General features: G+C 38.2%; 1 protein-coding gene across 1 annotated transcript in view; it reads right to left on the bottom strand.

Moving 5' to 3' along the window:
• Positions 1 to 10765, bottom strand: part of LOC107681586 (atrial natriuretic peptide receptor 1-like) — a 39834-nt gene extending 29069 nt beyond the window's left edge. The window contains exons 1-2 of the mRNA XM_016477900.1: positions 10656 to 10765; positions 8404 to 9199 (exon numbers count right to left, since the gene is read on the bottom strand). Of these exons, the coding sequence (XP_016333386.1) occupies positions 8404 to 9163 (760 nt within the window). The 5' untranslated portion in view covers positions 9164 to 9199; positions 10656 to 10765. The remainder of the gene's footprint in view (positions 1 to 8403; positions 9200 to 10655) is intronic.
• Between the last annotated feature and the right edge of the window lie 6897 nt (positions 10766 to 17662).

Here is a 17662-nt window from a genome sequence, read left to right as displayed (position 1 = left end):
GCATAATTTGTGCACTTAGCTGATGCCAACGATGCAAATTTAATTATGACTTTCTGATTTCCCCAGTTCATGACAGATCAGAACCCACAAGAGCGACTGCATCAACTTTATTTTTGCTATGATTACAAAGGCATGTCCATAGGACAAATGCAATTTTGTTTGGCAAAGGAGTACATCTGGGTGTGAGAGCAACCTGTCATTGAGATAAAACAGTCCATTACACACTCAAATGCACATCATTATCAGATAAAGCCCCTGAGAGGGGCTGCTGGCAGATATCCAACCTAAGGGAGGGAAACGCTATTTTCAATGCTGTTAAACATTAACTAGCACTGAGCAAAGTTATTCGCTTTTCTCAGACGCACACATAACATTACTGAATATGTTTTCCCTGGACAGGAGTATTATTGTGGGCCAAATACAGTTTAATGTCTGCATATACTCGGCAGAGTTCAGTGTACAAATAGTAGGTTGCTATGGTAAGAAAGTCTACTAAAAATATACTGCAAATGAGTAGTTGACATGACATCTGAAGCAGCATGGCATCTTATACTTAATCTAAACCACTTTTTAAAACAACAACAGACCTCGAATTAATTGAGGATGGGCATTTTAAATACGCATTTGTCACACCATATTTTCATCTGGTCATGTGATCTCGATACAGTATATCCGTCCCTATATGTTGACCCACTTCATGTAACATAAAACAGCTTTGATTAGTTTGATTTAATTAGTCTCTTGTGTGCACTTAATTAATTTTTACTTTATTTTAGTATTGTTAATTTCTTCATATGTAATTTTATACTATTATTATGACTACACCATTTTGTGAACTGTCAAAAAAACAAAAAACAAAACAAAAAACATGGTGATTAAAAATGGAGAAGCTTAAAAGTGCAGCAAAAATACATGCAAAAATTCAAATGGGCCCCTATTGGAATTTTTCTTATCATACTTGCATATAATTATTAACAATTTGTGTTTGCTACCTGCTGATTATGTGTCACAAATAGTCTAGACTAAAAGTTGATTGTTCCCTTTCAGTCAGTCATGTTTGACGTTACGTCGACACTGACGTTAGGGGTCTCACTTGGGAGCCCCAATCACCTCTGAGCATTACAAGAAACGGCCAATGACAATTGGCGAGTGGAATTTGCATGGCAAGCCACTTCCTGTACATACGGGTATATAAGATGGCGGTATGCATCCACTCATTCAGATTTTTGCTTCGCTGATAAAGGTTGCTTTACGTCATGCCTCCCAGGTTGGGCTCTCTTCCTTCCCTCTGCTGCCCCTCCGTCTGTATGTCAGGAATCATCCCTATGGTGCCGCTTGCTTGAAATTTGGGAGCCTGGCTAGTGCTCCCCAACCCGTCTTGCTGGCTCATTCGGACGATTCAACTTGGCTATGTGATTCAATTCGCCAGGCACCCTCCCAGTTTCAGGGGCATCCTCTTTACGTCAGTGACAGACAGGGATGTCCCTGTCTTGCTTGCAGAGATTGCAGTCCTTTTGGCGAAGGATGCAATAGAGCTTGTCCCTCCAGCTGAGATGAAATTGGGATTTTACGGTCCTTATTTTATTGTAGTGTCGAGCCACATTGTTGTCACAACAGATGCCTCGGGCATGCAGCTTCAGGCTCCTGGACAGGACCTCGACTGCAGTGGCATATCAATTGCCTCAAGTTGCTGGCAGTACTGCTTGCTCTTCTCCAGTTTTGTCCATTGCTGCAAGACAAACATGTGCTCGTCCACATGGACAACACTGCGACAGTTGCGTACATCAACCATCAGACTCGCAACCCACCCCCCATCTCCTCCTCTGGATTTAGATGCAGCTCAAATCCCTAAATCCGTTCACTTTCCAGGTATCCTCCCACTGCCAGCTGTTCCCTGACTGAGTGCCCCCTCAGCATACACTCTTAAAAATAAAGGTGCTTCACGATGCCATAGAAGAACCTTTTTGTCTAAATGGTTCCATAAAGAACCTTTAACATCTGAAGAACCTTTCTGTTTCACAAAAGGTTCTTTGTGGCGAAAGAAGGTTCTTCAGATTATAAAAAGATAAGAAAGAGATGGTTCTTTAAAGAACCTTTCACTGAATGGTTCTTTGTGGAACCAAAAATGGTTCTTCTATGGCATCGCTTGAAGAACCTTTTGAAGCACCTTTATTTTTAAGAGTGTAGATGCACTGGCACAAAGCTGGCCTCGGGGTTTGCACAAGTACACCTTTCCCCCAGTGAGCCTCCTTGCACAGACTCTGTGCAAGATCCGGAAGGACAAGGAGCAGGTCCTGCTGGTTGCTCCATATTGGCCCACCAGGACCTGGTTTTCCGATCTCATGCTCCTTGCGACAGCCCCTACCTGGAGAATCCCCCTGAGGAAGGACCTTCTTTCTCAGGGGCAGGGCGCTATTTGGCACCCACGTCTCGATCTGTGGAACATGCATGTCTGACTTCTGGACGGGACGCGGTGGACCTCAATGGCCTCACATGGGCTGTGATAGATACTATCACTCAGGCTAGGGCCCTCTCTACCAGGCAGGCCTATGCTCTGAAGTGGGGTCTGTTCGTTGATTGGTGTTCCTCTTACCAATCAACCCCCAAAGATGCCCGGTCACCGTTGTGCTTTCCTTCCTGCAAGAGAAGTTGGAGCAGAGGCTGCTATTGCGGCGCATCATGATGCAGTGGATGGAAGATCCTTGGGGAAGCACAACCTGATCATCAGTTTCCTGAGAGGTGCAAGGAGATTAAATTCCCCAGATTGCACCTCATTCCCTCTTGGGATCTCTCTGTGTTCCTGGCGGGACTACAGAGGGCCCCCTTCGAGCCACTTGACTCAGTTGAGCTCAAGTTACTGTTATTTAAGACAGCGCTCCTGGTTGCGCTCATGTCCATCAAGAGGGTTGGGGACCTGCAGGCATTTTTAAATGCTCCTATACCCATTACTTACGTACTTTTTTACTTTAATCTTGATTTAAAAAAAACATGCTATGCTACTTGTTAACTAGCCAAATTAATATTAAATTTTTCTAATTAAACTTCATAAATATGGGCTCCTATTCTTATGGCGAAAAAAACGGGCTGAGAAAAAAATTCTAAATTGTACATATAGACAAAAGAATTGTCTATCAATTCAAAACTCTGCACTCCATTATATCACCACACCAGCTAGACCATGTGTAAGAGTGAGTCTGCCCTCCCAACAAGAGCTAATCACAGCCCTGCTTGCATGAAATCAGATGAGGAAGTACGTTGTAATTGCAATCGATACAAATGTCTGCACACTGCGCTCGAATGATAATGATGGTCTCAGCTTAGAAAATGCGATGTCATTCTCTAATACAAACGTGCTACAATTACACTGATAGCCAGAATCAGAGAAAAAGTGCACATTTTTATGTGTGTTGCATTTAAGGAAACCCACATTTGTTGTGTTCTCTGAAAATAACACCATTAAGAAATAACTTCATGTTCACATGTACATCAATGTATGCTCTACTCTTGCTGTTTGTTTTATTCTGTCTTCTCTATTTAGTATATATATAAATGCATGTAAATGCAGAACTTGAAGTGCTATGTTTAAGCTGTTCTATCCTTCCCTTTAACCTGTAATTAAAGTGCTTCAGTACATTGTTCTAAAGAATATCGACACTAGGCACACAACTCACAAAACACTCCACGGCTCCAAAAAACAATCAGAGCAATTACAACAAGAATTAGCAGCAGTTCTATTGATCTGGATCGAATCCTTGAAGCCTATTTTCTCACACATCTGTTGACCATGAAGGGGGAGCAGACAGGGACATGGATGGGCTTCATCCATGCTCACTTGTTCAGCTATTTGTTGACAAGATAATCCATATAAACCTGAGTGATCTGACAGAAGATGAAAGAATTGAAGTGATGTGTTCTGATTCACTCTACAAGCATCAAACGGGCCTGAGAGGAAGTAAAGGAAAGCTTAAACCACAACTCTCACAAGAGCTTTCTGCTTTGCTCTGCACAAAATACAAATGAGATGGAAGGGCCTGATTGGGTTTAAAGGGATTGCATCAGCATTTATTTTATATTTATAGATATATATTAACGTTAATGTATTATTTATGAGATGGCACATCAGCGGTACATCTTATGACCTAGACACTTGTACAGTATATCATAGAAATCAAGAAGTTAAAATTGGAATTTTGTGGACTTTAGTCCATTTTTTAGTTCTAGAGTAATCCTACACATTGACAAAATTCACTTTTAGAATATAAACACATTTTAAATTTGCAGTATTTCTCTCTTGAAACAGATAAAAAATACTGATGACACATCTTGCACTACACACATTTTTGTCAAATCAGATGTTCTCTTGAATGAGAGTCCCACACCAATACAACCTTCAACTACACAAACATATGAAAGAAAATTGCTTATCAAGCTTTACAGGTCTTTAAATTAACGGATGTGGTGGTTTTGCATAAAAATTGAGATATCCAATAACGCTCATTAGAAATGGACCAACAGAATGAAATTTCTTCAATCTAAGAAAAAAAAAACTGAGCACATTTACAGGGAACTGCTTAACATAAATCTAATGTTTGAATGTAAGCCACTAAAAATAGGTTCTGGCATTGAACATAAATTTCTATCTGTTGAGTCAAGTCTGTCACATTTTTCTTCTAATGCCATTTAACACAAGCCAGTATAGGGTTACAAATTCTATTAGCGCCAGAATCTGTGTGATGTAAGGGAGGTCTGCCTTACATTACCTCATTCTAGAGGATGTGAGGTCATTCTTTAAGTAAAACAAACCATATGTTCTGCTGTCACGAAGAGAACATTATGACTTAGTATTCTGTTCACGAGGGGGTAGATTCAAGACTGATAAAGACAAGCTTTCACCTTGAATGATTATTTTGAAATGTTTGGGTTTAAGTTTGGAGGTGTTCAGTTACTCTGCATTACATCCGAAGGTCAGACACGATGGGAAATATCGACTTGAAATATCAAAATACAGCACATTCCTCCAGTAAGCAGAAGCAGTTCTGGGTTTAAAAAAGTGTGTGTAATTATTTTACAAATTTGTGTAGTTTGCTTCCCATCTCTCTCTACCCCTCAGTTCAGATTAATTTTTAAGCTGATCCAGATGGATGGAAAAGCAGGGAGAAGCAGAGCATGGCCTTGTGGGTAGTTTAGTTCAGCATGGCCGCTCTTGCGCTCTGCAAGCATGACGACAAGAGGGCAAGAAGCTCTAGTCACAAAGAGTGGCAATTTAGTTGAAAAGACGACAAGGCAGAGATGTTACCACTCCATCAGGAGAGGAATTATTACAAACAATTACATAATATGAGCTCAATTCGTTTGTCCTGACTCAGAACTGCTTGTCCTTGATCAGAATTCAAGACTCCCAAAATCTGGGTCAGGGGCCTGAAAACCAGATCTTCTTGTTGGCACACTGGAGCGAAGGTCCTCTTTGATGCTGGTTTCCACAATGTTCAGAATCAGGTGTGATTGAAGTGATTGGGTACATGGAAAATTTTAACTAGAGGAGCACAGTCCTCATCAACAGTGTAGCTTTGAAGTGTGTGTGCGTGTGTGTGTACGAGAGAGGGAGAGATTGATGTTGAAGCACCTGCTGATTTCTGGCTGATAACAGACTTGCTGTGCTGAAGATTTTATCAAGAAGCAAAGCAGCAGCTACGTGCACATCACTTCAGCACTACAGAGAAAGAATGAGAAGTCTGAAAGGTTATGAATGAATGTGAATTTGTTGCTGGGTTTGTGTAATGATGTGAGCAAATAACAATGCTAAAAAAAATAATGTTCCGAGTACTGAATGGATGTTCAGATGGTTGTAATTATGTAATTAGTTGCATGTCCAGCTTCGTGATCTCCAGCTAAAACTCTCTAAATGCCAAGTCCACTTTCATCGACATTTACAAGCTGGGTGTTTTCCAAACTGCCCTGTCCTGATAATATAGATTTGTTCAAATAAAATGCACTTGATGTTCTCAGTTTTATAAATGTAGAACTGAGCTTTCAAAAGACAAGCATTCTGAATCTCCAAACGAGAGAGCACTCACATGGAAAACTCCAGTAAGAGCAGGAATACATTAGAGATATCACTCTCGGCAAGTGGTGTGTCTCCATGTGTTGTCTTCCTGCTGCTGATGATGTGAGGATGTTTTTACAGGGTTGAGGGGAAAGAGGCAGGAGGTGAGGAAGGGCATTTCCGCTCTTCTGAGATCTCCGGAAAAGGTTACGACTCCACAGGTAATCACCACATGTTATTCAGTCAGAAAGACCCCAAAACATTTCTGCATCTACAAAAACATTCTATCATTTGTCCCCAAAAGTTAATTTAAGGACACACTGATATTAGGCAGATAATTATTTTCATGTTGTGGCCGATACCTGATGGCCAATTCTGTACAATTTTAACATTTTTCTAAATCACTTGTGAATTTAGGCATCACAGCATTGTAATGTGCAGTAAGAAAAATAAAACCTATCAAATCATTTTGGAATCTTGCTAGAGATAATTATTAACAAGTATTATTAAACTATTAGTGTTTTTGAAAATTAACTTTAAGTGAGCATTAGATGATGGCAAAATTACAATTTAAATTAAATTTAAATAAAAAACGCAAAAACTGGTGGGGGGAAATAGTGGAAAAACAATAATACATATACAAAACAACAACATACATCTCCAACATCAACCAATGCCATGAATGAATAAATGTCTAATTCTGGCTGATAACAGATTTTACCAGTGGATGACGCTATTTAGTGTAGAACTAACTGAAATATAATACTTATTCTGACGGTCGCCCTGATTTTGCCAAGTAAGACGTGTTCCTGGATCAACATCTTTTGTTGATCCTGGATCAACATTACTGTCCAAAAATACAGACTTAACCCAATCCCCACCCCTAAACCTAACCTTACCCATATTTATTCCTAAAATCAGAGGGAAATGATAGCTGATTAACAAGGGTGTAGAAGCACCTAAGCCTGATTGTAAGCCTAAAGCTGACATTGCCTGAAAAGTTATCTCTCAATTCTGATTGGTTGATTGGAATGATGTTCCAGGATCAACAAGGATGTTGATCCAGGAACATGTTGTACTTGGTCAAATCACGCTCACCTTATTCTGACACAGCCCCTAATCTGACCCCATTACAATCGTTGAGGCTTTTGTCTGTACTCCAGAGAGAGCAAAGAAATTTAGTTGGACTTTATTGCTGGTGTTTTATGAGCACAATGTTTTACATCATGAGGTTGATTGCATTTTTCACTTTATGAATGATTGTAAAAATGGGATATTGCTGATATCATCTCCTGAAAACACATCCGGATGTGCTTATAGGATTCTGCGTCTTCAAAGGGATTTTATGTCATACACACTTCATTCATTTGACTTTTTATGTGTTAATACAACATTACATTTCTTACTAACTGTTAATTCAGTGACTCAACAGAGCATCCAGTGACTAATGATGAACCATTCACATTTACCAGTTAGAAAGACTGAATAAACTCACTGAATGAATACAAACTCTGTATTTCCAGGAAATGCCAACAGATCAGATAATGTGTGCTAAAATTTCTTGCATGCTCACAGGGGTCATGACCTCTGTTAATAAATGTTGTTTGGTTGACATTTTTATGTCCCTGTGGGACTTGAAAAAAAAGGTTTAAAGTACATTTTATCAATTAAAAACGTACAGATACAGGTTTCTTGAGGTCCCCTTAGCGGAAGAAGCATTAATCTGATGCCGAGGTCAAAGCACTGAGGAATATTTAACTGCAGAGACAATAACAAGCTAAATTGTGTGATGCACTACATAGTTCCTATAAAACTGTATCTCCTGCTGTTGATCAGTGCAAGTGCTCTGACATACTGAAATGTGGCACTCATAAAAGACTCAGATTTGAGTCTGGCCTGAATCGGAGTCTGAAACTATATTTAAAAAATGATATATAGTAGGTACGTCATTGAAGTAGTTCAATCATGGCCGAGGAAACTGAAAGCAAGAAAAATCAGCGATGACTTCATACTCTAAATATTTCCTATCTCTCTAACCTTCTCCTTACTGTCAGTCATGATTTGTGTGATATTATACTGAATTAGTAAAATGTTAGTTCATATGCAATTAAACCCATATGCCTTGAGCAGCATCTCTTGAAGCATTTCAATCTGAATCACAGAATGCAGCACAAATCAAGCTCAGAGGACAAAATATGCTGTCACAGACAGGTACAAAGTCACTCAATAAGACTTTCGCACTCACTCTTACTATTCCTTGTTGTAGAAGAAGCTTCTATTCTATTCTTCTATTAACACAAGGAGAGATGCCCAATTAGATGCAGACTGTTCTAGCAAAACAAGAGAAACAAACCACTCACCTCTTCCATCATCTTGGATCTTGTGCAGGAGTTCGGAATAGTTAACAGGCCCTTTGTTCTCCTCAAACACCAGGTCCATGGTGGTGATGTTGTCCTCATGCATCTCCGTGTAAAGCCCCTCCAGGGCAAAGTAGCAGGCCCTTTCTCCCATTTTGGTATCACTAAACATCAGCAGGGTGTGTTGGTGCCACCCAAAATGCTTGTAGAGGTGGAGGGCGTACTCGCCCAGTTTCTTATGTGTGGGGCCTGTGTTGGTGATGGAAGTGTACATCTCCATCTGCATGAAAGCTACAGCAGGGGCCCCTGCCGTGATCATGGGGAGGCCCCAATGAGCAGTGAACAGACCAACGGGGGAGGAGGTATAGTCGCAGCCAGGCCCTATGAAGGCCCACGGGTTGTGTTCAAACTTCAGGTCTACGGCCATGAGGGGGGCGATAGACTCTGAGCAGATACCGTCCCCATCCTCACTGTTTGCAAAGATGTGCCGGATGTGGTGCCGGGGCAGCAGGGTGGGATTGGCATTGACGTGAGCAATGGCGCGGTCCAGTGCGGGTCCCACACGAGGCCATGCCCAGGGGTAGGACGTATTGTGCTGAGGGAGTATGACAGCCAGTATGATGTCATTGATGTGGTTGTGCACAGGTTTGCGGGACCCTTGGTGTCTGCTGGTCTTGGTCCAGATTGGCAAGGTCCCACAGCACAGCAGGATCAAAAGCAGCAGAAATGATCTGCCTCCACCGAACCAGAGCAACAGATTCATATCACTGCAGCTCAAGCTTCCAACTATTCAGGAACACTAGACACACACAGGTTTATCATATGAGATCCATTGTAAACATACAGTACTTAGAGGCTATTTTTGTACTTGGACACACTTCAAATACTTTTTGAAAATGTATATATATATATATATATATATATATATATATATATATATAAAAGGTTCTTATGTATATTGAAAGTATTTTTGTTTTTTAATTTTGCTGTTTTACTAACCTATTCACTCTATATTTGGATCAGGAATTGGGTATTTTCAAATGTACTAATCTTCTTTGCACCTCTGAAAAGAAATATTTTACCCTAGTATTGCAGTTAGTAGTTTTAGTTTTCATGGATGAAAGCAGAACATGCAACCTGTCCAAGTTTGGCTAATTTGGCCAGCTGCTACCAAGTTACAGATAAGGTTGTGCCAAAATTTCAGTGGCTCAGGTGATTGGCTCCTAAAAAACTGGATGCAGAACTGAGCTGTTATAAGCTAAGATGACCAGTTTCAAATAATGTATTTTGGGGGGTCTTGTGGCAACCAAGCAACAGCCATTGAGGTGAATGGGAATACTAAAAAAATTGCTTCACAGTAAGGTTCCATTGTCAACAACAATTTTAACAATTTATTGATATGTTAATATTAATTTTTAAATATACTGTATCTTTTCAAAACACATTGTTAATTTATACAACAATAAATGTTCTATTTGCATATGTATAGATTAACATAATAGCTACTATAAAAGTATTGTTCATTGTTAGTTCATGATACCATGTGCATTAACTAAAAATAACAAATTGAACCTTAATATAAAGTGCTACCAGATGTTCCAATCTAATGAAAGCTGCTTTGCATTCACTTCTAAGAATTTTTTATTATTATTATATGCTACTTCTGCTGAAACAGAAATCTTTTTTTTTTTTTTAAACTCTAAATATGACAGAAATATTTGAATGCATCCTGAATCACAGCTAAAAATATATCTTATGCCTTTGTTTGTAGAGAACAGATTAAAATCATTCCCCGTTGAAAATCAACTCTCAAGTAGTTGGTTGCAAAATTTAGGGTAAACACACTGAGGGGGAATAATACAATGCAAATATAAATAATCATGCATTTTGGATATCTTAAAATTTTTGTTGATCACATCAAAGGTCGTGCTTCAAACTCCATGATATTTTGGCAGAAATTCATCTGTCACTTGGTAAAAAGCGAGCCAAACTTAGTCAGATGCCAACATGGACAGCTTGAGCACTCATCTTTGAAAACTAAGAAACTAGGGTATAGGAAAATACAACACAACTATATTATAAATACAGGTTACAGGTTTGCCACATGTCCAATGTGAAAAGTTCTGAAACAAAACCAATAGAGAACCACTGATCCAAAATGTAATGCCAAATAACATATAGTTAAAAAAAATATCAACTAAACATCAAACACAACAGAACCCCAAACAAGCAGAATAGAAAACTCTCTTAAGTACCTTTTATACATGGTGTCTTCTGGTCTCCTCAACATGAGCTGGTACAATCCTGTGACAGTCCACTCAACACAGCACAAATCACATCCCTGCCTCTGTGAAACTCATCCCCACAGGCTGACTGTGTGTCACTCAGAGTGCCAAGAGCAGCAGTGATTTTCTCAAATCACATTACCGTACAGAAAGCTCCACCTCATCTCCGTGTCGAGCTGCATTCCCTGCCATGCTCCAGGGTTCTGAGGGTATTAATGCCTCTCAGCTGCAGTTACTGCCGGCAGGAAGAGAGAGAGAGGGAGAGAGAGGGAAGATCAGCCGTGATGTGTTTTAATGCATCCTCTCTTCTCTATTCCAGTAGGGTAAATGTTGACCCTTTGGTCTGAGAAGCACTTCCAAATGTCCCCAGCTATAAAAAAACAACAATGTAAACACTCCTTTAATTTCAAGTCAGAGGAAATCGATGGCATCAAAATCCATTAGCTTCTACTGTGCATTGAATAACCATAGCTGAATAGTACCTATAAGAAACAAGAGGTCAAGGTTTGGCTAGTTAGTATGACCCTGTAATCTCCTGCTGGTAGCTAAATGTGGGCAAACAGCTCTTTCTCCATTAGTGACTATTCAAAAGTGAACTAAACATTAAACACTGGTAAAAAATGTTATGCAAGCAACATACACTACTGTTTGAAGGTTAAAAATACAGACTTTTTAATGTTTTTGAAAGGGATCTCTAATGCTCACCAAGTCTCCACTTCAAAATACTTTATTTTTAAATTGTGAAATATTATTCCAATAAAATTCCTGTTTTATCATCAAATATTTTACAGTGTAATTATTCATGTGATAGCAAAGCTGAATTTTCTCATTACTCCAGTATTCAGTGTCACATGATCCTTCAGGAATAGTTCTAATATGCTGATCTGGTGCTCAGTTATTATTAATGCTCAATTACTAATAATGTTCTTATTATTTTCAGTGTTGGAAACAGTTTTTACTTCTTAATATTTCTATGAAAACCATGATACATTTTTCCAGGAGTCTTTTCAGGGAAAATAAAAATCTTGTAACATTATAAATGTCTTTACTGTCACTTTTGATCAATTCAATGTGCCTTTGATTAATAAAAGTATTGGTAATAATCAGAAATGTTTCTGGAGCACCAAATTAGCATATTAAAATGATTTCTTTACATAAAACAATTTAAACATTTTTTAAAAGCCTATAGGCTAATATTGATTTTAAAATAGCCTATTGTTCATTGTTTGTTCATTATACATTAATGTTCATTTATACAACCTGAAAATTTGCAAATGTATTCGCATACTGCATGTAGAAATGAACATAATAGATGCTGTTAAAGTATTGTGCACTGGTGCTTCATGATCCCTAGCACAATAAATAATGTTAACAAATTGAACCTTATTGTAAAGTGTTAAAGTGTTCTCCAGGACTAGTGTGGACATATTTTTACTTGTTTCGTAAAGACAGACCTTACTGTGCCTTAGTAAGTAGGGCTGAAAGTGGTGGTGGATATGACCACAGCAGTGAGGTTACAAAGGTTTAAATGCTTTTGCAAGCAGATATCCCCTCACTGTCATTTGCTGTGACCCTTATGAGAGGCAGGTCAGAGCAGTTTCCAGCTGCCCAGCAAGATGTGCCCCTATATGGGTCAGGACAAGCTCTATCTGCTCACCACACATTTGGAGTTCAACGTCTACTAACTTTCTTCAGCTGAGTGTTTGTGTGTGAAGCTGGTTTCCTTGGTTTCTTTAAGCTGATGGTATTTGTGTGTTTGTGAGTTACTTGTGAGAGATTCTTTTTTGAGCTTTCAGCCACCAGTGTTCCAGCACAACTCTGACATTTATATTCAAAGTCAGTTACTGTTATTTAATGGAATGTTGAAATAATAGTCATAAGCACTGAGATATGATATGCATGTCACAGATCTCAATGTCAATTACGGGTCATTCTAATAGACATTCACAGGTAACCTCTCTTTTCTTGTTGTAATACATTTAACATTGCAGTGCAATGTGCATAGATAAATGAATTAAAAGGGTGTATAATTCTTTATGGTAGTGATTCTCAACCAGAAGTACATACTTCAGCAGGTTCAAGGGAAAGAAGAAAAAACATTAATCATGATTAATATTATGACTTTTCGTTTCGTTCCTTTTTAAGCAGGAATGCACTGAAATTAAAATTATGGTTGATAAACGTAATTATTATGAATGTTATGGCCAGTAACTGATAAATGGCTGATAATAAAATTCTATATTGTTTTGTCTAAATAAATTCAAAACAAAAGACTACAACAAAACCTGATAATGTAAAACGATACAAGTAAATTTAGGGATCACAGCATTATAAATGTTCAGTGTGAAAAATGGATATTCATTTTGAAATTTGCTAAAGACCACATTTTAGAGTAATATTAAAATTAAAGTATTTAAATTATTAGTGTTTTTAAAGATGAACTTAAATTAATCTTTAATTAAAGATCAATTAAAGTTAGATGACAGCAAAGGTAATCTATATGAAAAAATGAATAAATGTGGATGCATAAATAATTAGCCAATACTTTATCATAAATAATATTTATAATTAATAATATTAATATAATTAATAATATTCAATATTAATATAATAAATATAACATATATTATAAAAAAAATACTTGTCAGGTAATCAATATGGTATTGATATATTGTGAATCCCTATTTTTAAGGAGAAAAAACAATAATCAAGTTTTATAAATTGGGTGACACTCTTAGGAGAATACATGTGCTACCTGAGTTTTTCCACCTACAGTATTGTTTGTTTTATGTTTAAGAGATACTTTAATAATATTTATGAAGAATATTTTTAATATTTAAAAAGAAACAATTCTGGTTGATGTCAATAAAATGGCATGTGAGCATTACTGATGGGGCTGTCAGGCTACATAAAATGAAAAAGTTTCAGTTTAAAAAAGACCCAAACTGAACTCAGATCAGTGTTTAGTCAGTTCTAGATTTGTCCTTCATCCTCCTTCAGAGAGCCCGGGATGGTCAGATGGATAGAATTACTAAAACAGGATGCAACACAATAGCATCTCCCTCCCTCTCTCTCTCCCAACATTTCCCTTTCCATCCTCTATCTCTATCTCCATATTTCATTCCTTTATAACCATTCCCTTATTTAAGGAAAGCTGAAGGTGAGACAGAAAAACCCAGCGAGAGTGAGATTGTTCATTCTAGCACACAGCAGACGGGAAGCAGTATTAGACCGACAATGAAACTGTCAAATGTGTCAAACACACATTCATAACAGAGTGCTTTTTGCCATTGTGTAAACACACCTTAAACTGTGATCATTGCTGGTACTGAAGCAGGACAGTTCCTTGCTCTCTTTCTCATTCTCATTCGGGTGAGCAGCAGGAGATAGTGGCAGCTGGACATACTTGTGTGACTTTGGAGTACAGTTGCATGCAGAAAAAATATAGAAGTATAAACAGTGCATAAACACACAGAGTGAGCTTTACATGCACTAGTGTGAACTAAACAAATCTATTATAGTTTAGCAGAATGCAGAACCTTAGTTTGCTAATCAGATCTGCTGCACACAGAAAAGGCTAATGAATGATATTGCTTTTATCAAACAGCATGACTTATGTGCGGATAGCTAATTAATAAAAACGGTCTTTAGCACAAACATTTAAAAATGACTCTACAGCTTGTCAATTATCAGGAAGTTCCATTTCATTATAGTCTATTCTGTGTTACCATGGCATTAAACTCCCAGCTCTGTGTTAGACGGGGCTTTGTGATCAACTGCTATCTGAGTACAGTGCGTTCAGAGTGACTAATGCACAGGAACAACTAAAGTCATTTTAGGATTCACAATTATAGCAGGTTGGAGGAGGAGATCTGGATATGTAAAGAACATAGAACTGGTGTCACATTAGCTGAAAAAAAAAATATTCTGCACATTATGCACATCTTGTACCCACTTATTCTCTGTCTCAGGAAAAAAGCAACCAGTTAAACAACCATTAAAATAATCATCAGTTGACACTGCAAGCACCATATCAACTTAAGCCCAGAAATCTAAGGACATGGGCCTCATTGTTCTCAAACTTCTCATGCAAAATGTTAGCTGGATTTACAAAAGATGAACTTTTGTTTTAACCCTATTTCTATTGTTTGATGTATCCGGATTAGGGGTTATTTTAATGAGAGAGAGCGTGACATGCCCACAGCTACTAATTTTCAAAAACAAGCCCACAGCATGTCCATACAAGAGATATCTGAACAGCAAAGCAAGAAAGCAAAGTGTACTGTTCTCGATTCAAAAATGTAAAACACAATTAAGGATTTTTATACATACCAAAACTACATATATTTGTGTTTTGAACCTCTTATTTGTCAGCTCTACATATAGCTGCATTTGGTCTTGTTTGCATTGTAACAGAAATAATATTCTATAGAATATTTTATGTATTTTAGAAATAATCATCATTCTAATAATATTACAAAATAATATTTTGTAGAGTCACTGAGTTATTAATTTTCTAATAATAGCAACAAATACAAAAATTATGGCAAAATAAAAAAATATTTGGCCCACCAGGACCATGTAATTTTTTGCTACCTGTGACTTCAGTTGGTTCTTAATACCTTAGAATACATTTTACTGTGAACCACTGATCCATGGTGCAAACCTATGAAATTATTATTATTATTTAATCATAGTAGCATACTCTGGCTATTTCTGCCATATAAAGCTATAGCAAAATTAAAGTGAAGCATTCAGCTCCAGTTTTCATGAAATATAAGTGGAACATTGAGGGGGAAGTCAGAAAGCACTGGCCACCTTTTCTGAGTTAAGAAAATGGCCAATTTTACCTGTAGGTGTACAAGATTGGGTTTATAGTTGATTACAGCTTTCACATCTTTCTCCCAGCAGCACTGATGTGTTCAGCACCGAGTTTGACTGTCTCAGAGAGCTGTTCTGGAAAACTGATGCGCTGTTCACACCATTTGTACCGCCACAATGTGTTTTTGGATTTAAAAACACGGTTTCTGAAGCACCACCCATTAAGTTGTCCTACCTTGTGCATGGAATTTTGCAGAAAACCAAATCCATGCATTTTCTAAAAATGTAATATTGCAATATTATGAGTGAAAACATGATTACTGTAGCATAAATTATGGATTTCATTGCTCTTATTAGCTTTTGCCACATATCAATACAGCCATTCGGTCATCTTAGTGGTTAGGTTTTGAGGTAGCACTGTTTACAAGCATGACAGCTTAAACTAGCAGTCATGTTAAGTGGGCAAATCAGACTTTCAGACCCCACATGAGAACATTTAACATGTCAGAGGGCTGTTGCTGTTGCTGTTGCTGTTCTATTCAGCGGTCTCAACTTCATAAAACACACAATGAAAATCTGTGCTCAGTGAGCAGCCTACAGCTCAGATGAGCACATATTGTTTCTGAATGTTTAAACAAACCCTAACCGCCAAGGAAAGATATAGAAAACAGTGTGATCTGGCACTTCAAATAGGCAATGTTTCAGCCAACAGCTTGAAGCACAAAAAACAGGTTGCAGGGGGCAAAGATGGAGCAAGCGGAATGGGGCGATGGCTGAGAGCGGCTTTTATTTTACATAAAAATTCAGATTAAATGCCCATGGAAGCATGCAAATAAAGGGGTTGTGGTGTTCTCATTTTATTGAAGAAAATAAAGATTAGCCTACGCCACCTGCTCGCATTCAGAGTCTGACTTTTCGATCAAAGAGGTGACAGTAATGTGAGGGGAGGCAGATCCTTCAGTAATCAATTTCTATAATAGCATAATTGTAATACATAACTTATTCTTTTGGTCTTAGTATTTCATAAATTGCTGTTACACATGCAGTTCTGGTACATTATGATGTAGCCGGCAACACTGAAATGAACTGTAGCAATGTAACAGCTACTGAAATACTAATTTAACTACTGCAATTTTAATTTTCTGTGGGATGATTTTTCTTAAAGGCACAATATGTAAGATTTTTTTTATTAAAATATCCAAAAACCTAGAGAACCGTGTTATATATTTTGCTGACTTGTGTACTTACATTATCCCAAATGTTTCGAAGAATGTTTAAATCCAGAGAAACAAGCAATTTTAACTAGTGACACGGACCGTTTCCATAGTGTCATTGTGTCGCCTGCCAATGACGTCATAACCCCTCGATTTCCGGTTTTGTTTTGTAGAAAACATGGAAACACCAAAGACGCTTTAATATGTTGTGCGTTTTAATAGACCGGTGACGACCGCACAGAGTAGCATAATAACAGAACTTTCAAGTGTATCTACTATGATAAAACAGCTGCTTTTTTCCCCACATACTCACGACCGGAAGGAGCGGAAGCAGTCGACTGTGGCATAATAAAAGCTCCGCTGCATTCGAGCCGTGTGTCACCCACCGAGCAAAGGTACGTCCAAACGACGTCATTTCAACGTCTTTTTCGGACGTTGAAATGACGTCCCCTGAAGAGCCAGAATGAAAGTTTTTATGACGTCTTTTGGACGTCCACAGGACATCTTTAAGAGGTTAAAATTAAGTTCAGATGTGGTCATTGTTGGACGTATTTTCAACATCTTATAAAGTCAACTGCAGTCTCATTTAGACGTCATTTATACTGTTTCTGGACAAAATAAACACTCTTAGGCTGCATTCAATTCAAACTCATGTTTTTTTCAATGTAATTTTTATTTGTACAGGTAAATCAAATGACACTCACCCCTTCTGAACGTGCTCGCCGTCTCACGGCAGGTCTATGCTTTTACTGCACGGCGGTGGATCATTACCTTCAGACCGGCCCCGTCAGACCCCCACGTCCTGCGGTGAGTACCCTCCAACTAGACCCTGTCGTTTCCACGTTGTCAATGCTATCGGTACAACTACTTACCCCAGAATGTTCTGTTTCAGTCCCTGCCCTCGTCGACTCGGGCTCCTCGGGCAATTTCATATCCCAGGAC

Source organism: Sinocyclocheilus anshuiensis, unplaced genomic scaffold, assembly GCF_001515605.1.
Source record: "Sinocyclocheilus anshuiensis isolate Anshui unplaced genomic scaffold, SAMN03320099.WGS_v1.1 scaffold2178, whole genome shotgun sequence".
Taxonomy (NCBI): domain Eukaryota; kingdom Metazoa; phylum Chordata; class Actinopteri; order Cypriniformes; family Cyprinidae; genus Sinocyclocheilus; species Sinocyclocheilus anshuiensis.
The sequence above is the reverse complement of the archived record's forward strand: the minus strand, read 5'-3'. Positions and strand labels throughout refer to the sequence as shown.